Source organism: Urocampus carinirostris, chromosome 18 (assembly GCF_059441175.1).
Source record: "Urocampus carinirostris isolate Australia breed hairy pipefish chromosome 18, RoL_Ucar_1.0, whole genome shotgun sequence".
Lineage (NCBI taxonomy): Eukaryota > Metazoa > Chordata > Actinopteri > Syngnathiformes > Syngnathidae > Urocampus > Urocampus carinirostris.
This window is the reverse complement of record NC_142366.1, coordinates 9,003,187-9,027,256: the sequence shown is the minus strand read 5'-3', so window position 1 is coordinate 9,027,256 and position 24,070 is coordinate 9,003,187. Positions and strand designations below refer to the sequence as shown.

The 24,070-nt window shown below is 41.1% G+C and overlaps 2 protein-coding genes and 1 long non-coding RNA gene across 3 annotated transcripts in view; 2 read left to right on the top strand and 1 right to left on the bottom strand.

Annotated features, from left to right (window-relative positions):
• The window catches only part of LOC148348289 (butyrophilin-like protein 2), a 31,374-nt gene extending 12,224 nt beyond the window's left edge, over positions 1–19,150 (top strand). The window contains exons 3-8 of the mRNA XM_088322082.1: positions 7,598–7,885; positions 12,074–12,358; positions 14,540–14,869; positions 16,748–16,855; positions 17,248–17,310; positions 18,456–19,150. Coding sequence (XP_088178208.1) covers positions 7,598–7,885; positions 12,074–12,358; positions 14,540–14,869; positions 16,748–16,855; positions 17,248–17,310; positions 18,456–18,529 — 1,148 coding nt within the window. The 3' untranslated portion in view covers positions 18,530–19,150. The remainder of the gene's footprint in view (positions 1–7,597; positions 7,886–12,073; positions 12,359–14,539; positions 14,870–16,747; positions 16,856–17,247; positions 17,311–18,455) is intronic.
• Positions 921–8,255, bottom strand: LOC148348290 (uncharacterized). The gene is made up of 3 exons (XR_015847538.1): positions 7,574–8,255; positions 1,883–1,981; positions 921–1,310 (listed from the first exon to the last, which is right to left on the bottom strand). It is a non-coding gene; the product is annotated as an uncharacterized LOC148348290 (long non-coding RNA).
• Positions 19,151–19,210: 60 nt separating the features above from the next.
• Positions 19,211–24,070, top strand: part of LOC148348287 (uncharacterized) — a 40,197-nt gene continuing 35,337 nt past the window's right edge. The window contains exon 1 of the mRNA XM_088322859.1: positions 19,211–19,377. Coding sequence (XP_088178985.1) covers positions 19,314–19,377 — 64 coding nt within the window. The 5' untranslated portion in view covers positions 19,211–19,313. The remainder of the gene's footprint in view (positions 19,378–24,070) is intronic.

Here is a 24,070-nt window from a genome sequence, read left to right as displayed (position 1 = left end):
GTGACTCGTGTGTCTCATTTCGGAGAATGGACTTCATCTAAACTTTCCTGTGTCAGGACCGGAACAGGCAATGACCCCAAATGCGTAACGTTCACACAACACTTTATTCAGGGATCGAGGAAGTCAGGGACAGGGGAAAAGAAAGCGATCTGTTGCTCGCTGGACAGGTGGAACAGGAAGCCCCCGCGGCCTGTGACGGATGGGGCCGGAGAGCAGAGCGTAATCGTGGATTGGAGCAAGTCAGGTAGCCGGGACAGGAGATCGGAGCGTGGATCGGAACAAGTCGGGAAGCTAGGATAGGAGAACGAAGCGTGGTCGTGGATCGGACAAGTTGGGTAGCCGGGACAGGAGAACGCCGCGTGGTCGGAGATCGGAACAGGAAACAGGGGACGGAATCAGACAGGACATAGGAACAGTTCAGGAACAGAAAGGGAGCCAGAGTCAAAAAGTGCTTGCCTTGCATGTGCTAGGTTAGCTGACGGACTGACAAGGAGTGAACGAAAATGACTTGCTTAAATAGGGAGAGGGCTAATTAGGGAACGAGTGGCGGCTGGGGCTGAAAGAGTGACCGCGGGTGAGGGCAATTAGTGAGCAAGTGACAGAATTGTGATATCCGTTACTTTTGCATTAGAAAGTTTCCTATTTTTCAGATTTGTTTTGAATAATGAGCAGTGCCTTGTTTTTGTTTTAGCTTTCCGAAACACATTTACTACTGTCTAAGTCTATAGCCACCTGTAGCGACCCGGCTGAATGATGGCCGAGCCTTTTAACTGATGTATCACAGTGATTTCTTTAGGCAACTGCTGTCAGGACCAGAACAGGAAACAGGAAGCAGAACCCACTCGCGTAACGTTACGCACAGTTTATTGAGGAGCAGAGGAATGAGCGCACACTTGATCCGGGGATCGTTGGTCGCGGAAGTAGATTAATCGGAACGAGGAAGAGGTCAAGATAAAACAGATCGGGGCGTGAAAGAAACAGGAGCAAAACACAGGCAAAAAAACGAGATTCACAGGGCTTGGAAAAACAAGAGCAAAAAACGCAGGCAAAACGGGGATTCACAGGGCTTTTCACAGAGTTTAGCAGGAGTTTCGCAGACGCTCCGAAACCAGGCACCTCACAGACAGCGTTTAAGTAGTCAGGGAGCAATCGGTCAACGCGTTTCAGCTGCTGTCCATGGGCGGGACCAATTGGGCGCCATGGCAACCGTGACAGAACCTGGCGCCACACGGCAGGAACCAATTGAGCGCCATGGCCACCGTGACAAACAGCTTCATTTAGGGCAATTTTAGTACGTAGCAACGTAAAAGCTGTAAAGCACAAAATTACAATACATAATGATCCTTCCTATTTACAATGTTACAAGTTTTACACAATGAAATGAAATAATTGCATTAGTCGGGTTGCTACGCCACGCAGCATCGGAAATACTCCACTGCCTTGAAAGTTTTGAGTCCCTGTCATTCCAAGCACCGCATTATAGTGTTTCTGCAGTTCTATGTTTGTAGTATTTTCCATAGTAAATCTTTTGTGGTATATCTGTAGTATCACTTTAAATGTATTTTTTTAGTATTTCAATAGTCATAATTGCATAGTATTGCTGCCGTACTACTGCAGTGGTATTTTGTAGTATTTCTGTGGTATTTTTATATTTTTGGTTGGTTGGGAACCAATACTAATGGCAGAAGACAAAAAAAGAAGATTTGTCAGCATTAGAAAGTGATTACTTTTTAAAGGCTACATTTACTGCCAATAACGTCTATAGCTGTCATTCGCACCCAGTTCAGTCACCGCCATTGAAAGCTAGAGTCATCAATAGCAGTTTTCTTTCCCTTGTTTCTAATGAAAAGAAAACTGTCATGAGGATAACAGAAACACTCACCTGGCCAATGCTGCTGTTCACACCAGCTCACACTGGAACTCTCACGCCGAAATTGTCCAACAATACTTGAGGAAGCCAAACCCCTTTTCAAATATGAATCTAAAATTAAAAAAGGACAAGATTTGCGCGTTTTTCCGCATATTCTTTCGTGTGCGGTTGAAGACAATACATACCTGTCCAATCTGAAATCTCTCCAGTATTTTATGCGTTTTGATGATTTCAAATTGTGTAGTGTGGGATTTTTAATTCTTATTTTTTTAAACTCGATCTGGTTGTCTAATCCGGATGGTCTCGGTCACTGGTAGCAGACCACAACGTATCTTAGATTGCTGATGTCGTGCTAAAAATGTCACAGTTGCCCATGGCGCCCAATTGGCCCTGCCCGTTTGGCCCCAGCTGCGGCTCGTTGACTGATTGGCTTCCCTCCTATTTAAGCTCAGTCCTCTCACTCACCCTATGTCAGTCCGTAAACGAATCTCTGCACCCGCAAGACGTGTGTTTTGACTCTGTCCGGTTTCATTCCCATCTATTTTGATCCCTAGTGTCTGGTATCGTTCCCGTCTATCTCGTCCCGTGTGATATCGTACTCCAGTCTCCAGTGTCTGGTATCGATCCCGTCAGTCTCGTTCCGTCTGATGTCTGTCTCCATATACACGATCACATCATTTCCACGACATTTTGACTTTTGTCAATGTCATTTTCTCCTTTTTTTAGTTTATCCCCAAAATTGGCAATGGTGGATTACATTAATTACATAGTGTTTTCCACAAAAACAGAGCTGGTAAAAACATTCTGCGGTTCTTAAAGGGACAAGTGTTTGATATGTGCCCACTAGATGTGAATGTTGTCGTGCAACCAAAATGAGTCAAAGGAAGACTACAAACTACAGAGACTGAAAGTGAGAAAAAAGCACCCTTTTTATTCACATTTTTCCCCAGTCTGTCATGAACCAGAACAGGATCAGGACTCAAACGCGTGCTGGCACTCACACAAGCCTTTTATTTTACGGGAAATGGGGAGTCATGCACGTTAGGAAGCAGTCTGGCGTGGAATGATAGGAAGCCAGAGGCTGACGAGATTGATACCAATTGCCCGCGTTGATATCGGACAGCTAGGGTCGATACTGGACAGGGCGGGACAGACAGGATAGATAATGAAACAGGATAGCGAAAATAAACAGGACAAACTAGACGGGAACGAAAACTGGAGAAAATAATAACTGGGACGAAAATAGAAAGAAACAAAACTGGAAACCGAAATTAAACAGGACAAAATAAACAATACCGGACAGGAAATACCAACAGGAACAGGACCGAGTTGAAACCCACGTCCTGCGGGGAAGAAGTTCGTTGACGGACTGACAAAAGGAGAGTGACAGGGCTGGGTTTAAATAGCAGGGAAGCCAATCCGTCAACGAGCTGCAGCTGGTGCCACACGGGCGGGGCCAATTGGGCGCCATGGCAACCGTGACACAGTCTTTCTCAAAAAAGACAAAAAGTTTTTTTTTTAAAAGGAAATAAAGAATAAAGAAAATAAGAAAAACAGATCAATATTAAAATGGGAATAAAAAGGGGAAAATAAAGCAATAAAGGGAGAATGGAGTAAAAGAAATAAAGAAAGAAGAAAATAAAGGAATTAAGAAGAAAAAGGACATAAGCGGGGGAAAATGCAATTTTCCTTTTTCTTTTCATTTTTAAATTTTTCTTTTTGATTTTCTTCTTGAGTTTTACTTTTTGTCTTTTTTCTTTTCACTTTTCTCTTTTCTTTTTCATTTACTTTTCCTTTTCTTGTTTATCTTCTTTTGAAAAGTTATACGGAGCATTTTGGTCACTTTGAATTTTTCTCATTTTGTCATGTTTTAGCACGACAGAATACGGCGACATCGAGTTGGCAAATAATACACACTGTCCCTTAACTTTCATAAAAAGGCAAGGACCCCAAACTATCATCGTTGGGGCCACAATTGGCCCCCGGGCCGAGATTGTTGGATCCCTTCATACTACATTTTGTTCTTAGAGAGCAAGGTGAGCACATGGGGAAGTTTTTTGCGTGCGTCAGCCCACAAATGACTCGGTGCTTTTCTGGCGTCTGAGCCAAAGAATGACGGGAACGTCCGAGCCGTCTGAGAGCGGAGGGGGCTCGGGGGGGCAAATTCCCAACAGGCCGGGGAGTTTTGTGGCCTGGGGGCAACAAAAACACTCATCGGGCGTCTGACCTCATCAATAGCCAGTGGGAAATGCAGCCCACCTCAATACGTCAGCATTCTTTTGGGTCAAGATAAGTGCAAATTGCTGAAGGACGCAAGACTTTCAATGAGGCAGATTAGAATAATAACAACAATAATAATAATATAAATAGATTTTATTTAAAAGCGCCTCTCAGGACACCCAAAGTTGCTATACACCAAGGGTCTCAAATTGCGGCCCCAAGGATGATAGTTGGAGGCCTCCGCCCTAATATGAAAGTTGAAGGGACAGTGTAAATAATGTTTTCACTAGATTTTGCTGTATTCTGTTGTGCCACTGAAAATGAGTGCTAAAAGGACGACTGAAAAAGACAAAATGCGGAGACTTAAAGAGACCAAAGTGCACATTATGTATTTTGAAAAGAAGAGAAATACAAACATACGAAAAGAAAAAATCAATTAAAAAACAAAACGATAAAAGGCCATAATAAGAAAAAAGAATGAGGAAAAAAAAGAAATCAGAGGAAAAAATAACATTGAAGAAAAAAAAGGAAAGGAAAAATTAAAAAAAAGAACAAAAATAGAAAAAGGAAAAGAGCAAATGATAGAGGAAGATAAAAAGTAAAACTCAAGAAAAGAAAAATGAAAATAATTTAAAACAGAAAAAGAAAAAGGAAAAAAAGACACAAAAAAGCAAAAGAGAAAAACTAAATAAGATAAGGAATAGGATAAAAAGAAAAACTCAAGAAAACAAAAAGGAAAATAAAAATGAAAAAAATAAAAAACAAAAATGAAAAAATGAAATAAGAACACAAAAAAAGCAAAAGAGAAAAACGAAAACAAATAAGAATTTGGAGATAAAGTGAAAAAAAAATTAGAACAAAAGTACAAAAAAGAGAGAACATTTCTTTCTTCCATTTTTTGTCCTTTTTCTTTTTAATTTCTTTCTTTTCTTTCTTAATTTTCCTTCTTTTCTTTCTTTTCACCTACTTTTTTAATTATCCCGTATTCCTTTTTTGCCTCTTTTCCTTATTTTTTCTTCCCCAATTTTTATTCGTCATAAAAAAATCTCTTTCCCTCCCCTTTGTCTTTCTTTAAGAAGGGCTGGGTAAAAATGCTAAGAAAAAGGCTGCTTATTGCCCACTTTCAGTCTCCGTAGTTTGTAATCTTCATTTTTGGTTGCACTACACATTACAGCGACATCTAGTGGACAAATATAAAACATTGTCCCTTTCAGAACAGCAGAACAATTTTTAGCACGTTTTTTTTAGTTCAAAACTCCATTTTGGCCCAACCTCACCCGAATCCTAGCTTCAGCAGCCCCCAAATCAATTGACTTTGAGACCCCTGCTGTACACAGAATATAAAACTAGAATAAAGCAAACATGCAATCAATTTAAACATTGTAAATTCCAAAAGGAGGGTGACATGTGAGGAGGTTTATTATTGATAGGCTGAAGAGTCTGAAGTCTGATGAGGTGGATTTTGAGTCCAGATTTGAAAATGGACAGGGTGGCGGAATTCCGAAAGTAATGTGGTAATGAGTTCCAGAGCTGGGGGGCAGAGCGACTGAAAGCTTATGCAACCTAAAACAAGCTGAAGAGGCAACAATAGCACACCCCTTATAAGCCACACGGCGCACCGACATCTCAAGGAAGTGTTTTTCCTTATTCTGTCTTTGTTAAAATTCATCATGCTATTTGAAAACGAGCTACTTCGAAATGACTTCAGCAGCCTCAACTCACTTGAATTGCTTTTGCAGCATTTCCACGCGCAGTCTAGCTCTAGTGGACTACGGGGACGCTGCAGCTGGACTTTTGCTACTGTCAGTGCTGGCTCCTCTAGTTTTTTTTCTTTCGACATACAAAAAATCTGGTTGAAATAAAATAGAAGAAAAAGATGTTCAGAGTTGCTTTTTCAGCATATTAAAAGAATAGAACATTGCTATGAATGTTATTCAACTTCAACCCAGTGAAGAACATTTTTGGTCAGGGGCCACATTGTATTAAAAACACAAGAGAAAGAATGGAATGTAGATCAAAATGACCAAAAATCCTAAAATGTACTAAAAACTACTGAAAAGGTTGGAAAATGAACAAAAACTTCTGAAAAATTATGAGAAGGCTCGGTGAAGCATAAGAAGTATGAGGAAGTACAAAACGTGCTGTAAAATAATTAAAAACTGAAGTATAAATAGGACTAAAAATAAAAATAGGACTAAAAAGAAAAATGTCTGAAAAGTATGAAAAAAAATCCCTAAAAAGTAGTAAAACGAATAAAAGTACTAAAAAAACAAGTGAAAAAAGGAAAAAAATATTCGGAAAAGTATAAAGAAATTACTAAGTCATATGAAAAAGTTCTGAAAGTAGTAAAAAGTGCGAAAAAGTACCGATAAGTCGTAAAAAGTACGCATAACACCCCCAACATTTTAAAAAGTAAAATATGTCCAGAAAAATTGTGGGAAAAATGAGAAGTATGAAAAAATTACTGAGTGATGTGAAAAAGTCCTAGAAGTAGTAAAAAGTATGAAAAATTCCTGATAAGTAGTAAAGAGTACAAAAAAAAACCCTCAAATAAATAAGGGAAAAAAAGTCTACAAAAGTATGGAAAAATGTTCCGATCTCTGACCACGCTTCGTTCACGAGGGCTTCCCGCCCCTCCTATCCAGCGAGCACCAGATTGCTGTCTTTTCCTCTCACCTTGACTTCCAGATCTCTTAATAAAGCATTGTGTGAAACGTTACGCATTTGGGTCCACTGCTTGTCCCGGGTCTTGACAGATAAGTAGAAAAAGTACTAGAAATCAAAACAAACTAAAAGAGTACAAAATGTAAAACAGGGGTCTCCAACTTTTTTCAAACTGAGAGCTACTCCTTGCCACTTGCTAGTGCACCCAGTTTGCTATGCATTTGTGACATAATAGCTAATCTTACTACTACGTACTGTACTATGTTTTTACTAATTATTGGAAAAAGAAAGGAAGAGAAAAAAAGAGGATGAGAGAGAGAGAGAGGAAAAAGCAAGAAAGAGAACAAGAGAAAGAAAGAGAACAAGAGAAAGACAGAGGGAGAGAGGAGGAAAAAGAGAAAAAGAGGGAGAAAGAAGGAGAGAAAGAGGAAGAAAGAAAGAGAGGGAGAGAGAAAAAACACAGGGAGGAAAAAGAGAAATTGAGAAAAAACGAGAAAGAAATGGAGAAAGGAGAGAAAGCGAAAGAAATGGAGAGCGAAACACACACAGAGAGACAGAGAGAGAGAGAAGTAGGAAGTAGGGTTAAGTTGACTAAGTCAACCACGTAAAAAAATATTTTTACTAGAAAATCACAATGACCCAGCACTGTTGAAGTTTTTCAGAACAGGTCGGCGGGCACCTCAGCTGTCCTCCTGGAGCAACCTGGATGCCTGTGGGCACCAGGTTGGAGACCTCTGTACTAGAACAAGCTGACACAATCGTTTCATTTTTGTCGTTTTTTTGGTCTGATTGTAAAAGATTACGTAGTTCAAAACTGACCTAAGCGTGTGTCGTCTTTGTCAGACGCGAAAGTGAGGTGCCTGGTGTCGAAGGCCTGCCATCTCCCCTGCATGTTTCCGCCCGGACCCAACGCGAGCGTGCGCTGGTTCCGGCAAGAGGCGCCGTTGCTGAGTTTTGGCAGCCTGGTCCAGCAGAGTCACGGGCGGGCCGCCGTGTCGCCGTCCATGGTCGCCGACGGTAACGCCACCCTGATCCTCAAGGACGTAGGCCCGCAGGACCGCGGCACCTACCGCTGTCACGTGCGCACCACCCTGGGGGAGCACAACGCCAAGGTTGTCTTGAAGGTGGAGGGTACGTCGCACGACAAACTTACAAGTGATTTACGGTCTTTGGTGATTTATGACACCCCCACTGCCAATGAAATATCCTTGAAGGCTTATCTAGTTTAAAACACCCAAATAATTGGATCGTGAGGTTTCATGTTTTCTTACACGTTTTTTACAATATGGTCATAAACTATTGAACGGTGTATTGAGCTGTGTATTACCTAGATCTAGATTTGTTTTTCGTGTCAATGGTGTCCCGTATTTCCTAAACATTCTCCTGTTTCATCTTCAAAAGTTTGTTATTATAGCGTCATAAATCTTATAGGGGGGGCGTTCAAACTGGAGCCAGATATTTTACTGCGTAAAGGTGTGTTGATTTATCGCGTCATAAATCATTATTGAGCTTCTTGTGTGTAAGGTGTCAAAAATAATCCCAGGTCTTTGCTGATGTATGACATACCCGCTGGAAATTAAATATTGAGTCACTCATTTTCCTGAGCCTCACTAAAGTTGGTAACCTGAAAATCACTGGAATGTAAAGTTCAGTTTTATAATGGTCATAAATAATTGAGGGATAAAAACTGTATTTAGCTATGCATTCATTGCTTCTATGTTTTTTCTAATATACTGGTTTGCTTTTTCTTCTCTTAATCATTCCCCTTTTATGTTCGAGGGAATAACTAAAGTTATTGAGGATCTAGGAAATCTATCTGTAGAGGGGCAGCAAGGAGCTAGAAAATCTTATTGTATTTCTTACAGGTGTGTTGATTTCCCGGTTCACAGATCCCTCAACCAAGAAGGACACAACTCTGGACAGCCTTCTTCATTGTTGACGGTCCCTGGCCTGTTCTTGAGTCGAGGCAAAGTTGACACAAGACCATTTCTTAATGTTGTCGGTCCTTTTCGGTCTTCCTCTCCCTCTGCGCTCTTGGACTATACCCTGCAGAATAATCCTGGTCAGTCCTGATGAGGATCAGCACCTCAAAGTCTGAGACCATGGTACTCAGCCAGGAAAGGGTAGCATGCTCCCTCCTGGTTGGGGATGAGATCTTACCCCAAGTGGAGGAGTTCAAGTATCTTGGGGTCTTGTTCATGAGTGAGGGTAGGATGAAACGGGACATCGACAGATGGGTCGGTGCAAAGTCTGCTATCATTCGGACCCTGTACCAGTTCGTCGTGGTGAAGAGGGAGCTGAACCGAAAGGCCAAGCTCTCGATCTACCAGTCGAACTACGTTCCTACCATCACCTATGGTCATGAACTGTGGGTTATGACTAAAAGAGCACAATCCCGGATACAAGTGGCTGAAATGAGTATCCTCTGCAGGGTGTCTGGGCTCTCCCTTAGAGATAAGGTGAGGGACTCTGTGTAGAGCCACTACTCCTCTGCATCAAGAGGAGCCAGTTGAGGTGGCTCAGGCATCTGATAAGGATGCCTTCTGGACGCCTCCCTCGGGAGGTGTTCCAGACATGTCCCACCGGCAGGAGGCCCTGGGGGCGACCCGGGACACGCTGGAGGGACTGCATTTCTAAGCTGGCCTGGGAACGCCTCGGCATCCCGTCCGATGAGCTGGATGAGGTGGCTGAGGATAGGGACATCTGGGCTTCCTTTATAAGGCTGCTGCCCCCGCGAACCGACCCCAGATAAGCGGAAGACGATGGATGGATGGATGGATGGATGGTCCTGATAATCTTGTGACGTGACCATACCACTGAAGTTTCTGTCTGCCACAGTTGACAACAGTTGTAGGTTGGTAGGGTCCGATGTCCTTTCTGATGTTATTTAGTTTGTCACATGGGCTAAGAAGCTGATGCCTAGAAGTTTTCATGGCCTGGATTTTCTTAACCAGTTGTCCTGTGAGAGTCCATGTCTCACAGTCGTAGAGGAAGATGGAAGAAGTCAGCGCTTACATGAGTCTGATCTTTTATTTCACTGCTATGTTCTTGTCCCTCCAGATGGGTGTAAGTCTTGCAAGTGCAGCTGAGGTTTGAGGTAGTCGGCCATGATTTCTGGTCGTGACCCCTCTTTGATATGACCGCTCTAAGATATATAAATTTGGTGACAGGTTCTAGCTCTGATGGAGATGTTTGTGGTGATACCTTGGGGATTGTTGGTTTCTACTTTTGTTTTTTCCGTGCTTATTTCCATCCCATACTGGCTTGATTCTTTGCCCAGGCTATTGACCAGATCTCCAAGTTCCTGTTTGTCTCATGCCAATCTCGCAATATCAACAGCCAAACGGAGTGATGTTGTGTCCCCCAATACTGACTGTACCTTCATGTAGCTCCAGAGCTTCGGACAATCTTTTCGGGGAAGAAGTTGGAGAGAGAATGCAGCCTTGTCTCACACCAACTATGGTGCGAATCTAGGCTCCAATGGTACCATTGATAAGTACCTCACTGTTGGCATTGGGATACAGATGTTCAATGGTTTGAACTAGTTTCTGGCCCATGTTGTACTTCCGCATGGTGGCCCAGAAAGCGGTTTGCCATACTCAGTCAAACAACTTGAAATCAACAAAAATGTGATAGAGGTTTCTGTGGTGTTGTTGAAACTTCTCACATAGGATGCACAGATCAAAAATCTGTTCTGAGGTGCTCCTTCCCTCCCTGAAATCTGCCTGTTCTTTGCCCATGATGTTTTCATCCCGTGTTTTCAATTTGTCCAGTAAGACCTTAGCTTAACTTTACTTGTATGGCAGATGAGACTGATGGTTCTGTAGTTGGAGCATAGTTGAAGGTTTCCTTTCTTTGGTAGCATAATTACTTGCGATTTTGTCCATGCAGATGGCCATAGTCCCTTTTCCAGTTCTGATGTGTTGAGTGTTAATCTAAGAGTTTATTTATTGTGCTATATATCATTGTTGGGCTTTGCGGTTTTCGGGCTTTTAACAAATGATCCCGGGGTCATAAATGTAGCAGTGGTGGGCACAAAACAGATGTAGTTAGCAGTTTGTATAAGGTTCCTTTGACTTGTTTCTTAGATTTACTGTACTTTGCACACAAGAGTCTTAAATCTGATTAAAGGAGCAATGTGGTGCTAGGAGATAATTAACTGCCTAAAGATGTGTTGATCCAATGCTCTATAAATCATTATTGGCCTTTGCTGATTGTGGGATTGTCATGATTTTATTATTGGCATTTTGCACCCAAAAATCATATATGTGATTGGGGGAATTGTGTTAGAACCAGTTTACTTCTTAAATATGTTTTATTCTTACACAATATGTGTTCATAAACTATTCAAAAGGCTATAAATGTGTTTATTTATTTATTTATTGAGATTTAGTGGTGCCGCTTTTTCCCTCAACATTCCCCTTTTTCATGTTTGGCAGTATTTTAAAGAAGAATCATAAATCTTTCTGGAAGAGCAGTTTGGTGTTACAACCTCTTTTAACTGCTTAAAGGTGCGTTTGTTGCGCTATAGATTATTATTGGGCTTTGCTATGTTCGGGCTTGTCATAGATCAGCCCGGAGGCCCACTGAGGAAAGCTGATGGGCCCACTGACTTTATCTGAAAATACCTGACCAGTGCTGGGTCATTGTGATTTTCTAGTATTTTTTGTGTTTGGTTTAACTCTACTTCTTACTAATCTCTTTTCTTCTCCTTTTTCACTCTTTTTCTTTCTTTTGCACTTCTGTCTATTCCTCTCTTTCTCTCTCGCTATCTCTCTTTATTTGAATCTCTCCCGTTTCTGTCTCTTTCTCTTTTTTCTTCTGTTTCTTTTTTTATCTTCCCCTCTGTCTCTCTTTCTTTCTGTCTTTATCTTTTTAACTTCCTCTCTCCCTCTCTTTCTTTCTGTATTTCTCTTATTATCGTCCTCTGTCTCGCTCTCTTTCTTTCGTTATTTTTATATCTCCCTCTCGCTCTCTCTCTTTTTCACCCTTTATTTTTCCCTCCCTTTTCTTTCTCTTTTTTCACCCTGTCTTTCTCTTTATTTTTCTCTGTATTTCTATCGTTTTCTCTCTTTTTCTTTCTCTCTGTTTGTTTTCTCTCTTCTTTTTATTTTCAGTAACTTACCTAAGAATAACAACGTAGTAAGTTCTACAAGATATGGTTTTATTTTTAAAAATGTATATCAATGTGGCTGCCCTTTAGACTTAAATAGAAAAGAGGAGCTCTCAGCTTGAAAAAGGTTGAAGAACCCTGTCCTAGATAATCTGAGCGTCTTGAATGTAACAGGTTCGGTCATAAATCAAGGTCATTTGTTGCAGCACCGGTGCGAGGAATCTCGGTGGAGATGTCTCGTCTGAGCGGCTACGAGGAAATGAAGTGCAGTGTTCGTGACGTGTTCCCGCCCCCACGAGTAAGTTGGGCCACCGAGCCGCCCACTTTCCAAGACCTGCGACCGATCACGCGCATGCTGCCCGACGGGCATGGCCTCTACTCGGCCGACAGCCGCCTCAAAGTTCTCCCCGACCGCCCGGAGCTCATCTACATCTGCAAGGTGGCCACCTCCTACGGGGGACCAGCATGGACCTCCTCCTTGCGGGAGAGAGGTCAGTTCTTCTCAAGTATGGGGGTAGCCAGCCCGTTTTGGGCGGTGCTCAAGCACAACCAAATTCAACCTAAGCATCCCCAAAAAACTGTAGCACTTTTAAAACTCATTTTTTCCTTAAAAAAGGACAGGACAGACTCAAATATGTCAGTAGAGTCGCGGGGGCGCTGGACCCCATCCCAGCTATCTTCGGGCAGTGGGCAGGGGACACTCTGAACTGGTTGCCAGCCAGTCGCAGGGCACACAGGGACAGACAATTCACTCACTCATTCACACCTAGGGACAATTTGGACCGGCCAATTAACCTGACATGCATGTTTTTTGGAATGTGGGAGGAAACCGGAGTGCCTGGAGGAAACCCACGAAAGCACGGGGAGAACATGCAAACTCCACACAGGAAGGTTGGTAGCTGGATTTGAACAAATTACCTCAGAACTGCGCCGCACATGCGCTAACACCGCGCCGCCGTGCTGGATGGATAAATATCAAATGTTGTTCTTAAAAAGGATACCTCATATTATTTTCGCTTCAGTTGTGAGCATTTCAAAACTAATTGAAGAAACTAATCTATTTCAACTCAAATATAGAGAAATATGACATGCATGCATATTAATTCATAAAGGAAACTTTTGAATTTGTCCCAAGTTTTGGCCCCATTTTTTTACCCCAAACTCCAAATAATTGCCTACCCCTGTTCTAGATTATAGCGTACATACGGGTCCAAATGCCGGTACAATGGATCCCAATGCATGCACTGAGCAACACCTGGGCTGCTCCTTTTCCCTCAAGGACAAGAAGACAAGAGAATGATGTCAACATTACTAATAAGCTGTAGAACAGAGGTGGGCACTCTGGTCCTTGAGAGTCACACGTCTTTCATATTTTTCCGAGGTTTCTCTCCTCCAAAACGGGTCATTCCAATCACCAGTATGATGAACAAGCTCTGACTAGCTCTTTGCTAATAAGTGGATAACTTGTATCACCTGAGATAAAGAAAACAAACCGTCAAAATCATGCAGGGCACGTGGGCCTTAAGAAGTCGAGCATCAAACTCTGCGATAGAATACAAGTGCATCCTAAGTCTAGATTTAACCACTTTCACTGAAGTTGCATCTCAGAGTGCAGAGCATTTCGCAGCAATGAGGCCAAAATGGAAAACGCACACGAACCTGCAGATTTCTCCTTGGCTCATGGAATCTCAAGCAGAACAGTGTTTTCCAAGCAAATGCTCCAAGCAGAAAAGTAGGGGGCAATTAAATCAGAACGCTGTGAGGGGGCAAGTCTGTGCTGTCTCTTATGCGCTCAATGACAGGGTTGGGTAGGATTACTTTAACTGGATTACTTTCAATTACTTTTGGATTACTCCAATACCAAATATGCTTATAAAAGACAAAAGAAACTAAATATGAATAAAATGATGACTCACAACACGTGGTAAGCTTTCTCTCCTGGCTTTGATCACTTTGATCTCCGGCAAAACTACCATAAAATGCGACAGAAACAAAATGAAAATCAATCCAAACAGCTTGCCAACATCATTTTTGCCGTTCCATGTATTCCAAGCCTGCACAAAATTCAGTAATTTTATTCATATTTAGTTTCTTTTGTCTTTTATTAGCATATTTGGTATTGGAGTAATCCAAAAGTAATTGAAAGTAATCCAGTTACAGTAACCCTACCCAACCCTGCTCAATGATGAGACAAGGTGTGTGGCTAGGCAGGGTATTTACTTTCGTGTCACTCACAGGTAAATTGTACCATACAACTACAAACAGTAAAGGAAACACCGCGTACACTCTGTAACAATGTGGCATCTTGGGTAATGTAGTATCAGTTTTAAGTCACATAAGAGCAAATGTTGCAAGTCACCAAAAGAACCCTAAAATCACATCTTGAACTGGCAGCTCGCCAGTGTGGGTCAGCTAAAACTGGAGTAATGTGATCAAATGTTCTTATCCTAATCAAAAGCATTGCTGCAGCATTTCGTACTCGCTGTAACCTTGATCTGATAGTAGTGCATTACAGTCAACGAGACGGGAGGTAACAAACGCATGAGTTAATATTTTGGCATCAGACTCGGACAGCATATGGCAGATCGTTGCAATGTAGCAAAGATGGAAAAAAGCAGTTCTATATTACTTACATGTAACTGAAACTCTGGCAACCCGTCTTCTTCCCGCAGCCATTTTAGGTAATGAGGGTCAGGACGTGAGCATCCCCTGCTTTGCTCCCCCTTACCTGAACAGCGCCACCTTGCGCTGGAGCTTCTCCAACGGTCGCGATCCAGCCACGCCCATACTGAGCTACGACAGCATTTCTGGCGAGGGTCGCTCGGCGCCTGGCTGGGAGTTGCACGCAGAGCTGGACGGCTTCCGCGTACCGTTCGGGGACGGATCCCTGCGCCTGATGGACCCTCGGAGCGACCTGCACCAGGGAACCTACACCTGCATCTTCTCCACGCCCTACCATACGCATGCCGAGCGTGCAGATGTTGTCATTGACTTACCTGCCGGTGAGCACCTGCACCAAGGATGTGTCTTAGGCAAACGTAAAGGCTCTATTAGCTGGCTCTATGGCCGTCAAACTCACGGCCTGCGGGCCACATCCGGCCCGGCGTACAATTATATTCGGCCCGTGAAATCATTTTATATACATCTACTATAATGGCCCGGGTATTTGAAACGCTGATAACTTCCAAACTATACTCGGATGCTAAAAACCACAATGGCCGAGAAAATTATGTTAACTGACATTGCCGGTAAACCCGTGTGTCTTTTTTGTAGAGCTTTTGTGGCCGTAAATAAGGAATTTAATGTAAAACGGAACTACAAGACAAAACTTCAGAGTAAGCTGAAAAACTTGAATCCAGAGAAAAGATACAGAAAGTTGAAAGGTTAAAGAAGAATATGAAGATGTTTTTCACCAAAACCAATTCCCAAAGTGAAAAGCACAAATTTTATTTATATTTCCGTTTTTTCATATTTTGAATTTGTATGATTTTGACAAGAGATATTATTATGGAGAGCAGATTTTTAATTCATTTAATTTTTAATTTTGTTTATTCTGGAATAATATTCCTGACTGGTTTAAATTCATGTTTTTTTATGTTATTTTTTTTTAATGGCAAGTTTTAGTGTATTCAATAAATATTTATCTTATTCGGCCCACGACCAAAGGTGTGGTTTGAGTTCTGGCCCTCTGTATAATTGAGTTTGACACCCCTGGACTAAAGGATAGTATTCCCCTTTGAGATAGTGATGTGTTATTCGCAAACCGTATGGCTCAATGAGCTGACTCTAAAAAATAAACTAAAGGAGCCAAATACCAACCAATCAAGAGCCAGCTCCCTTCGAGAGTAAATGTGTAATTGGTGAACGTGACAGCTCTATGAACAATGGAAGCCAACTCCTTACCAATCAAGAGCAGGCTCCCTTCGAGGTGGTGCGTGTCAATGTAACAGCTTTTTGAGTTTTTCAAGTGAAAGACACGAGCAAGCTTCCGTCGTTCACGGAGACGGTTCCCCACCAATGAAGAGCAGGCTCCCTTCGAGATAATGATTTGTCATTGGAAAATGTAACATCCTTTTAAATACCTTTTTTAAAGTGAACAATGGGAGCCGGTTCCCCACCAAGAGCAGACTCCATTCGGGATTGTGATGTGCTGCTGGTGAATGTAGCAGCTCTATGAGCTGTCTCTTGAAAGTGGTCAACAGGGGCCGGCTTCCCACAAATCATGAACAGCCTCTTTTGTTGATACTGTTGTGTAATTGACAAATGTAGCAGCTGTTTTTTTTCTTTTTTTTAATTTCAAAGCGGTCGACAGGCACCAGCTACCTTCAAATTAATAATGTGTTGTTGGTGAGCATAACAGCTCTATGAGCCGCCTCTCTAAAGTTGAACGGTGGGAGCTGGCTCCCCACTAATAAATAGCAGGATTCCTTCGAGATAGCTATTTGTCGTTGGCAAACTTGACAGTGTAATGACGGTAACCTGCTCCCCACCGACCAGAAGCCGGCTCGCTTCAAGATAGTGATGCTATTGGCCAACGTAACAGCATAATGAGCCGGCTCCATAACGTAAACGACAGGAGCCACTGGTCACAAATTGCATTTCATCAGGGATTCTGTGTTTTTTACTTTAAATTAGATGAGTATCCAAAAAGTAAAAATATTTTACAGTTATCTGTTTAATTATGAAGTAAATTATTGCATAATGTTACATTAAAAGATATATGAACAATATAAATATAACAACAATTCGAAGAGCTGTTAGGTAGCTGATAAAGCCATCTTTTTGTGAGCAGAGCCAGAATTGACATTATTAACCTGCACAAGCGTGGCCCTATTGTGTATGTTTATTTAAAATAAATATATCTGTGTTTTTTTGTGCAGCCAATCGGAGCTCCTCACCGCAATGGTCCTACTGGTGGATTGTGGGCCTGGTGCTGGCCGTGACAATGCTAGCCTTGGCGGCCATGTTGGCTTACCTGAAACTGCGAGGTGAGGGCGGCGCCATTTTGTGTGCATGATAAAAGTTTAGCGTTTTTGAGAGATGAGAGAACACAAAACTAGCCTTTTAAAAGTTCGGCCTTATGGATAAGTAATTCAATAGATCACGACAAATAACCCTGCATAGCTCTTAAACGTCGAAGAAATCTTAATTTACATGAAATGTAGTTTTTAGTTGAAAATAAGGCAATCACCCATTAAAAATAATACCACTTTTTGGGCTAACACTTCCTGAATACATAGGTCACGTGACCAGAATAAACACATCAACTGTTAGTTTACACCGAACAATGTTTTAAAAAGTTTGCGTATTCGACAGAACAAATTCGTCAATGGTTATTTTGTTTGATGATCACAATGTTAACATATGTTGTTTGTGTCAGGAAAATTAAAGAAATCTCCGCCACATGACCCAGAGGAGGAAACCGAGCTCAAGGCTGTCAAAGGTAAAATGAAGGGAATTGCAGTACTACTTACGGCCGCTTGATTGCGTCACTGAGCTGAATTGACAAACACGACCTTAAACGGAGACATCAACTTTTTCATTTTTTATACACAAATCTTCATTAAAACACAGCCATGTACCATATCACATCCAGGAAAAAAAATAGATAAAATGCAAGTACTCTATACTTTGAATTTAATGTACTCATTTAATCGTGATTGTGAGTCAAATATCACTTATTGAAGCGCATTTTATAAAACGTTATTAAAAAGAAAAACGTCGACGACAAACATCTCGAATGTGACTGAGAAAAAGCCGCAACTTCATTTTAGGAATGATTCAAATTTCGCCTTGAATCAAGGTATGCTGAACAGAACTTACCTGATTGACCCGTGGAGGGCGTGGTTCTCGTCTTACTTCCGGGTGAGACTCATCTCCATTATATAACTTATGGTTATTGGAGAATATGACGACTATGATTTAGTGGGGAAGGGCTTAAAAATTAAAATATATAAGTTAACAGTGACACTAAACAGGATGGGGGACTCACCCTGCTTTTATCTTTACTTTAAATCAAACCCTTTATTCATCAATGTTTTTCAATCAGGACAATACAAAACAGACACAGGAAGCATTTGAAATACCAAACAACGACTAAAATAATTAGAGCAATTATGTGCATGAATGCACAATCTCGAGGTGAAAAATTAATTCTAATTCAATATTGTTTTTTTAAAATAAGCAAACATATCTGAAATGTTTCAATGTGCATTTTAAACAAAATACTTTGCATTCATTTGACTTGAGACTCCTCTAGATGGAGTATTTTCCCCCTTCCCTGTTGTTTTATTCTTCTCAATTTGTGTTGTTTCCTTTGTTCTTCCCTTCTTTTTACCCCCTAGTTTTGTTTTTTTGCCCTTTTTCTTTTTCAAAAGGCTGGTTAAAAGAAATTAAAATATTCTACTTTTGTCACTTTGAGTCTCCATAGTTTGATGTTTTCCTTGTCCTTTGCAGCACTCCTTTTCAGTTGCACTACACAATTCAGAAACCTCCATTAGTCAAATACTACACACTGCGCCTTGAAGTCAGAGTAATTTCTGGGATTCATTTTTCAGGTGACTGACAGAATTCTGTGACTTTTTACAGGCACCGGGGGCGACAATGAAAACGGCAATCGATTCGCTGTTGGAGGCCACCGGAGAGATGCAGGACAGTCCTGACGACACAAAAAAACTTAAAAACAAAACAAAAACAATTTGTGTATGCACATAGAGGAACAGAATCACATTGCTCTTGCACTTTTTTTGCACAATTGTCTGTCAGAAAAGGGGCTGGGGGCCTAAAGTGATGCACCATGCTGGCGCGTCTTTCTTCAGATATGTAGGCCTACAGGACTGTATTTTTCCTCAGAAACTTGCTGGAAATGAAAACAAAGCTTGCCAAATTGGGCGGCGGGCTCCTAGCAGAGATGTTATGAAAACCAGATGTTTCAAGGAAGACACGGGGGAGGCCAGCATCCAATTAGAGATCAACATCTCTCTGTGGACATGTTCCTTGACGAGAACAAAGATCACTGGACAAAGATGACAACATTTGCTCGAGTAGGACATTCTCCCTGAGGGGTATACTTTCTTTTGTTGCCAGCGGATTGGATGTTATAGAAATGCGGTGATAAAAATCCAAAGATTGGAAAAGTGTCTGTCTGGAATTTGTAAGAAAAATCATCTAAAATGCTTTACAATTAGTGACATTCAGCATGTATTCTTATCACAAAAAAGTCCAAGTGTGCCTAGCTCCGGGAGGGCCGACAACTATTTGAAATATGTGTGGGCAGGACGGCTTGGTCATGTGAACATGTAGCTGGGTGGATGCACTTGAGAGTTAGTGTTGCAACATTTCAGCTTTTCGTCCAACACCCTCAGTCAAGAGCATGGAATGTTGCTAGAGCAGTTGGTGGAGTCCAATTGAGAGCGAGCAGATGGAATAAAAACGGTAGATGAGAAGATGAAGTGGCTGTTTGCACTTCGCTTGCTCCTCGCTCCATTTCTGTGTACTTTGGTACAAGGAGGTACAACTTTTATTCATTAATATTTTTTGAGGGTGATGTTTCTGAAGAGTTGGTGGGTCAAAATGTCTAACTTTTTTAGTGACTGTTTACTAATCAATTATTAAAATGTCGATTTGGACTTATGGGCTAATAAAAAGATTACAGGACATTAAGACACCAATAAGTTACAGTTTGGGGGATAAAAAAATAAGATGTAATTTATCTCAGTGATGGAACGTTAATCTTAAATTTGGTTTCCATCTGCCAGCACTGATATGTTGATTTATTTGTAAATAGAAGTGCATTACTATTTTTTTTCTTTTCACATTTTTGCTTTTCTGGCATGGACAATTGAGAGCCGTACTTCTTGACTTCCAAATCAGGAGAAGGAAGTTGAGGTCTAATTAACGAGTTAACCAGTAACACGAGGTTTCAGTTTTGAAACTACGTGTTCCTTGTACGTTGCTGGACTGTGATCTGGTTCAAATGTAACACAATAAAAACAGAATTTTATGATCTTACTGGAGATAAATTGCGCTATGCTTGCTGCTCTTTGACCTCGAACTCACCTTCAACTCATTAAGACCGGATTATTTTGACTAAAACCGAAAAAGGAAAAGATTTAACAAATTGTCTGGGATAGTTCTTAATTGTCGGAATCATATTTGAGAGTGTGTCCGAGTGAACAGGGCCTGTGAGAGTGTCCAACTGGGGTTGTGGCTCACAGAATGAATTAGCCAACTTAAAAGTTATTCCCAAATTCCCAAACATGCAAAATGTGAGGAAATAGTACCCTGTTCTTGCATAAAATCTATATACAGTGAAAAAGTAAGTATTTGAACACCCTGCTATTTTGCTATTTCTCCCACTTAGAAATCATGGAGAGGCCTGAAATTTTCATCGTAGGTGGATGCCCACTGTGAGAGAGATCATCTAAAAAGAAAAATCCAGACATCACAATTCGTGATTTTTTAATGATTTATTTGTGTGATATAGCTGCAAATAAGTATTTGAACAGCTCAGAAAAGAAATGTTAACATTTGCCTTTGTTTGCTATTACAGAGGTCAAACGTTTCCTGTAGTTTTTCACCAGGTTTGCACACACTACAGGAGGGATCTAGGACCACTCCTCCACACAGATCTTCTCTAGATCAGTCAGGTTTCTGGGCTGTCACTGAGAAACACAGAGTTTGAGCTCCCTCCAAAAAATTTTGATTGGGTTCAGGTCTTGAGACTGGCTGGGCCATGCTAGAATCTTTATATGCTTCTTACAGAGCCACTCCTTGGTTTTCCTGGCTGTGTGCTTTGGGTGTCGTGTTGGAAGACCCAGCCATGACCCATCTTCAATGCTCTGACTGAGGGGAAGGAGGTTGTTCCCCAAAATCTCACACTACATGGCTCCAGTCTTCCTCTTTTTAATGCACAGCACTCGTCCTGTCCCATGTGCAGAAAAACACCCTGGAAGCATGATGCTACGACCCCCATGCTTCACAGTAGGGATGGTGTTCTTCGGATTGTACTGCTCATTCTTCTTCCTCCAAACACGTTTTGTAGAATTATGACCAAAAAGTTCTATTTTGGTCTCATCTGACCACAAAACGTTCTCCCATCACTCCCGTGGTCTTATGCAAACTTGAGACGGGCCTTGACATGTGCTGGTTTAAGCAGGGGAACCTTTCAGGCCATGCATGATTTCAAACCATGACGTCTTGGTTTTATTACCTACAGTTACCTTGGAAATGGTGGTCCCAGTTCTTTTCAGGTCATTAACCATCTCCTGTCGTGTAGTTCCGTTTCTTAGAATCATTGCGACCCCACGAGGTGATATCTTGCATGGGGCTCCACTTCAATTGAGATTGACGGTCATGTTTAGCTTCTTCCATTTTCTAATAATTGCTCCAACAGTGGACCTTTTTTCACAAAGCTTCTTTGCAATTGCTCCGTAGCCTTTTCCAGCCTTGTGGAGGTTGTAAAATTTTGTCTTTGGACAGTTATTTGGTCTTTGCTATGTTACAAGTTGAAGTCTTACTGATTGTATGGGGTGGACAGGTGACTTTATGCAGCTAACAACCTCAAACAGGTACATCTGATTCAAGATGATACATGGAATGCAGGTGGACTTCTAATAGGCGCACTAACAGGTCTTTTAGGGTCAAAATTCTAGATTATACACAGGTGTTCAAATACTTATTTGCGACTGTATCACACAAATAAATTGTAAAAAAACATGCATTGTGATTTCTGGATTTTCTTTTTAGTTTATCTCTCTCACAGTGAAGATGCACCTATGATGAATATTTCAGACCCCTCCCTGATTTCTAAGCGGGAGAAATATCAAAATAGCAGGGTGTTCAAATACTTATTTTCTTCACTGCAAATATTCCATTGGCATATTCCAATTATTTTTTTTGAGATAATGTATTTTAAAAGTCGGCTTGTCTTGTCTTGATCATCCTGAGCTGTAACGTCATCAGAGGAACACCAGCACCCTTGCAAGCCAGGCACTGTATTGGTTTACGTGTTAATTTGTCAAAGAGGTTAAAAGTGGTTCAGGGATAGTTTTAGTAGTTTTTGTGGAGAATGCTTATGTTGCAGGTGGATGAAGTAACAGTACAAAGGGATAACCGGGACCGATCAATGACAGGCGGCTGCGGCCTTGGCGGAAAAATGTGAGGCTTGCCGACCAAAAAACAGGAAATGTGCAGCCAGATTAACCGCGAACCAACAACGAAAAACTGCTTTGGCAACTAAGATCACCCGTACAGTCTCAAACATCATTAATCTGCCCATCACATACATCTCAAACCTCAACGATAAAGCCATCATACGTATGGCCAGGACTTAGATCATCCAATACACAATTACTTCTGCACTTCTATCGGGCCGCTAGTACAGAACTCTGATGTGGAAGCGGAAACGCTTCAGTAAAAGATATTCTGCTATTGCTGTATTTAACTGTCTCATAATTTTATCCAATCATCTGCATTTGTGATGCCCTGCGTATTGTTCATATTTGTCCTTGTATTATGTGTTTCTGAGGGGTCTATGAAAACAAATCTCACCCTGGGAACAATAAAGGTCTATCTAAGAATACAAAGCTGTCCAGGAGTAAACAAACAAAGAAACACAGCTAAATTGGCACGAATGCCAGGCTAGCCAGACAAAATATACATGGTTGGCAGCCAGTGAGCGCCAACCGGAAGCAAACAAAACAGGGAGCCCTTGGCAGCCCCGATGCTAATATTAAGCTAGCCGGACAAAATGATACCAACCATAACACGCGGCTTAAATTACAAATGAAAACCTAAGTCTTTCAGGGACAGAGTAAGCATAGTTCCAATTTCTCCAAGCAGAAATGGGCAGAGGTAGGTAGAGTAGCGCAAAATGTTACTCAAGTAAAAGTACTGTTACTTCAGAATAATATTACTCAAGTAGAAGTAAAGGTAGTCATCCAAATACATCTAGATATTTAGCTACATACTTGCATAGTTGTGGGTAGGAACACTACACGTTCTCTGCTTAACTGAAAAAAGAAATTGGTGTTTGGGAATACCTTGAAGTCCAACAAAAATGCAATATTCTCAGACATCGGCATTCAAAAAAATCAAGTGGGCGAGTGTTCATATCTTAAAGTCGCAACATTAACTGCAGATGTAAGCATGATGTTTTGTTTTTTTATTGAAGTGTATACGAGCTGGTTCTAGGAAATATTTCGTAGCCTTTACTGGGACGGAAACAGATTTTCTCACAGAGCAGCTGCGTCAAGAATTTGTTAGCGGGTGGATGCAGCCACAGTGGATCTATTCATAGGGCCGAACTTGAAGTGGCGTGGGGGAGGGGGTGGCTGCACGTGGCTGCTTCATGACCTCGGTACATTCTTAACTGTATCTTTGTTAGTCATTGTTAATTCCATTGGCCTTCAATGTAATTTCCACTTTCATTCAAATCATTTCGATTTGATTGGCCATCAAGTCAATCCAAATTCAAATTGTCTTGTTCATGTAAATCAAATTTCGACTTGATCTGATTGCACTTATTTGAATGTAACCGCGGTGTACGTGTCCCACCAAAGATCCACATTCACGCTGGACTGGATGATGAGGTTTTTATTATTACAGTTTCTGCAAATGGATGAGTCACAACATTAGCTTTTTCTGCTGGGTCAGATCTCTTTGATCTCTTTGTAGTACTCTGGTAAAACTGACAACAAAGCATATCAAAGAGCTTTCTTTTCACTTTACAGAAAATACATTTTAGAATATTACAATACATGTATAAATCTTTGCATTTTAACAAGATACTTTTAACAAGAGATCGTATAGTGGATTTTTAACGTTTACAATGAATTCAACATGTTTTTCTTTACTCTGAATTTTAACCAACATCATCCTTTTTTTAATGTATATGAAAAATAGGAATAAAAACAATAATGAGTATAAAAATGGGTACAATTTACCTGCAAATGGATGAGTCACAACATTAGCTTTTTCTGCTGGGTCAGATCTCTTTGATCTCTACAAGGGGAATTAATATTTAGTAAAACAGAAACAAAACGAAAATAAACCTAAACAGCTTGACAATATCAATCACATTACTATGCATGTTGAGAGATTTGTCAGCTGGGGTTATAAAGTTTAAAATTAACTTATTTTGTGGAGCACCAAAAGATATGTCTTACCTTTGTAGTACTCTGGTAAAACTGACAACAAACCCC